The following is a 2,708-nucleotide window of genomic DNA, read 5'->3' as shown; positions in this document are numbered from 1 at the left end:
ACACAATCAGTTCTTGTTTAGTAAATCAGTCTCAAAACAAGATCAAAAATACTTTTTGGCTGGATATAAGATTTTAAAACTTTGTTAGGTGGACAGTTTTTACAGTGAAGGGACAGTGCACATTAATCAACATTTCTGTAAATGTGCCAGAGTTAGCCACAGGCTAATTTTCATCTATTGTCCCTGGACTTGCTATGAACAAAAGTCATACAAAACAAAATAAAATAACAATAAACTACAATTAATGCAAATTGCACACCATTTTTTACAGATATTTAGTAATGAGCACAGCAACACTAACATGTTCATTCAGACCTAAAGAAAGTGGAGAAAACTACAAATGTTCATATCACCTTTAAAAGATTTGTTGTGTCTTTGTGAGTCACACACTGACAGATGATTTCAGAAAAGYCACTGAAACATTTATTTTGTCTCCATAATGAGGAGCTGTGCTTTTGAAACACGTGATGTTTAAATTAGAAGCTGCAATATTCCAAACATTAGTAAATTCAAGTATGATTAAAAAAACTAAAAAGAAAGTTTGAATGTCAAATGAATTTAAAATCCTTGAGTTTGTTTATTATATTTTTTATATACGAGTGGTAGAGGGGAAGAAAATGCTGCTAAGTCTTTGCTAAAACTGAGAGGCTGAAATTAATCTCTGACAAAAAGCACCTTTTTTATTTAGGCCTAAGTTTAGTTTGAATTGGTAAAAAGACTTTCATGCAAACAAACAAAGTAGTATAATATGAGTTAAAACAACATTTAATTTCCCTTTGRGATCAATAAACTGTTTTAGAATTGAATAGAATCGAAATAAAAGGATCTTGGGCTGTATGTGAAAGTCAACATGTGTGTGTGTGTGTGTGTGTGTGTGTGTGTGTGTGTGTGTGTGTGTGCTAAAGAGTGAGAACTTAGGTAATTTTTGGAAGGTGAGGATATTTTCCTGCACTATTTTTTGCAGCTCTGCTTACTAGTTAGGTTTAGACGTGTGGTGTGAATGAAGTTTTGGTTCAAGTTAGGGTTAGCTAGTAATGGTTAGTTTTATGGAAATGGTCTGGGTTAGGCATAAATAGTTACAAAAATGAATGGAAGTCAATACAAAGTCCTCAGTTTGATGCAAGTACAAGGATGTGCGTGTTCACATTATTTTCCAGGAAGTTCCTCTCAGAAACACGAACGTCATCAGCTTCTCAATAAATCTTAAAATTCAAAGTTCACTTTTTTTACTTCTACTTTTTTTTTTTTTTGCAAAAAACAACAACCATTTCCAAACAAGTGTCATGTTGTCATGTAAAATATGAGCAAACAGTGGGGAAAACAAATCCCTGCTGTTTCACACTTTCCCACCACATTTCAGAATTAAATCAACAAATGTACACAAGTTTTGATGAATGCGACTGACTACAAATCAYTACCTTAAAAGAAGGAGGCCTACAGGAGAGTGAAACAAAAAACATGAACAATTTACTGAGTGACGAGGTTAAACACCAGGAGATAAGAGGCTCAGCTTCATTTTCATATAGTTAGGGGTCAAAGGGACGTTTTTAAAACATGTTTGGATATAATTTGTATCTGGTGGATGTCATCTCTTGTCTTTAGTTCAGGTCTTTTGAAATGGTGTTCTGTGGAAAAGTTATGAAAATAATAATATCTTACCTGCTGAAAACAAACTGGTACAGAAATCCACTTTTAAAACTTGAAATTATTTCTTTAATGTCTTTTCTTTGATAGATGTCTAACCAAAGATTTGTACGTGTTGTAGCATTTATTACTTTGTAAGGCCCATTTTCTCAAAATGTGCTACCTTGTGAGAACTCACTGCTCTTTATGGGGCCCAAAACCCAGACCACATAAGTTCAAGGTGAGGGCTGGGCTATAAAAAATGAAAAATGAGTGAAAGTCAATGGAATGTCCCTCAGAACAGAAATACATGGTGTGTGTGTGTGTGTGACGTAACTGTTATGTTGCAACATCCAAGAATAGAGAACATAGGAGTCACTTGCCTGCAGAAACCCCCTGAGCTGCTCAATTACAATCTGTAACTGCTCACTGTTTTGTTTCATGTGAAAACAGGAGTTAAAAGTTTTAGCAACAAAATGAAACGAGATGTTACAGAAATGCTACAAAATAATGTTTTATGAGCCTTCAAGTCTACGTCTTCACAGTCGAACTTAAAAGGTTTTTATTTGGAGAAGAGTTCAGAGAAAAGAGTTGTTTCCCTCAGAAGAGTGGTGAGGGTGGGGGGTTTGGGATCGGACCTCTTGGGGCATTGAGGCTGGTGGGGGTGTATTGGGATCTGGGAGGGTGTGGGGTTCCTGGGGGCTGGCCGCTGGGGGTTCCGGAGCGGGGGTGACGCTGCTCTTGCTCTGAGGAGGGCCTTGGTGGTTCTGGGGGATGTCTTCGGGTGGCTGCATGTGGGCCCTCGGGTAGTTTGTAGCGACGGTCATGGGCCGCTGGTCCGGTTGCCTGGCAGTGCTGGGGCGGGTCAGGGGTGGGCGCAGGGGGCTTGGGGCTCTGGGGGCGTGCCGCCCCTGGGCTGTGGCTCTGGTGGGGCAGGGGGGCTTGGGCTCTGGCGGGCCGGTTGCCGGGCCCTGGGCCAATGTGTGCCCTGGTGTCTGGCTCTGGGCTGGGGGCCCCTCATGCGCTGGTGGTTTGCGGTTCTCATGGGCTGTGGGGTAGGGTAGGCTGGGGGCGTGACATGGAGC

General features: G+C 40.6%; 1 protein-coding gene across 1 annotated transcript in view; it reads left to right on the top strand.

The window, feature by feature from the left end:
- The window catches only part of LOC106522689 (uncharacterized), a gene marked incomplete in the record, with an annotated part of 21,053 nt that overhangs the window by 3,501 nt on the left and 14,844 nt on the right, over window positions 1-2,708 (top strand). Inside the window, 1 exon segment of the mRNA XM_014015813.1 lies at window positions 2,434-2,678. Coding sequence (XP_013871267.1) covers window positions 2,434-2,678 — 245 coding nt within the window.

The sequence above is a fragment of the Austrofundulus limnaeus genome, unplaced genomic scaffold (genome assembly GCF_001266775.1).
Source record: "Austrofundulus limnaeus strain Quisiro unplaced genomic scaffold, Austrofundulus_limnaeus-1.0 Scaffold135, whole genome shotgun sequence".
NCBI lineage: Eukaryota > Metazoa > Chordata > Actinopteri > Cyprinodontiformes > Rivulidae > Austrofundulus > Austrofundulus limnaeus.
This window is presented reverse-complemented; position numbering and strand designations above follow the sequence as displayed.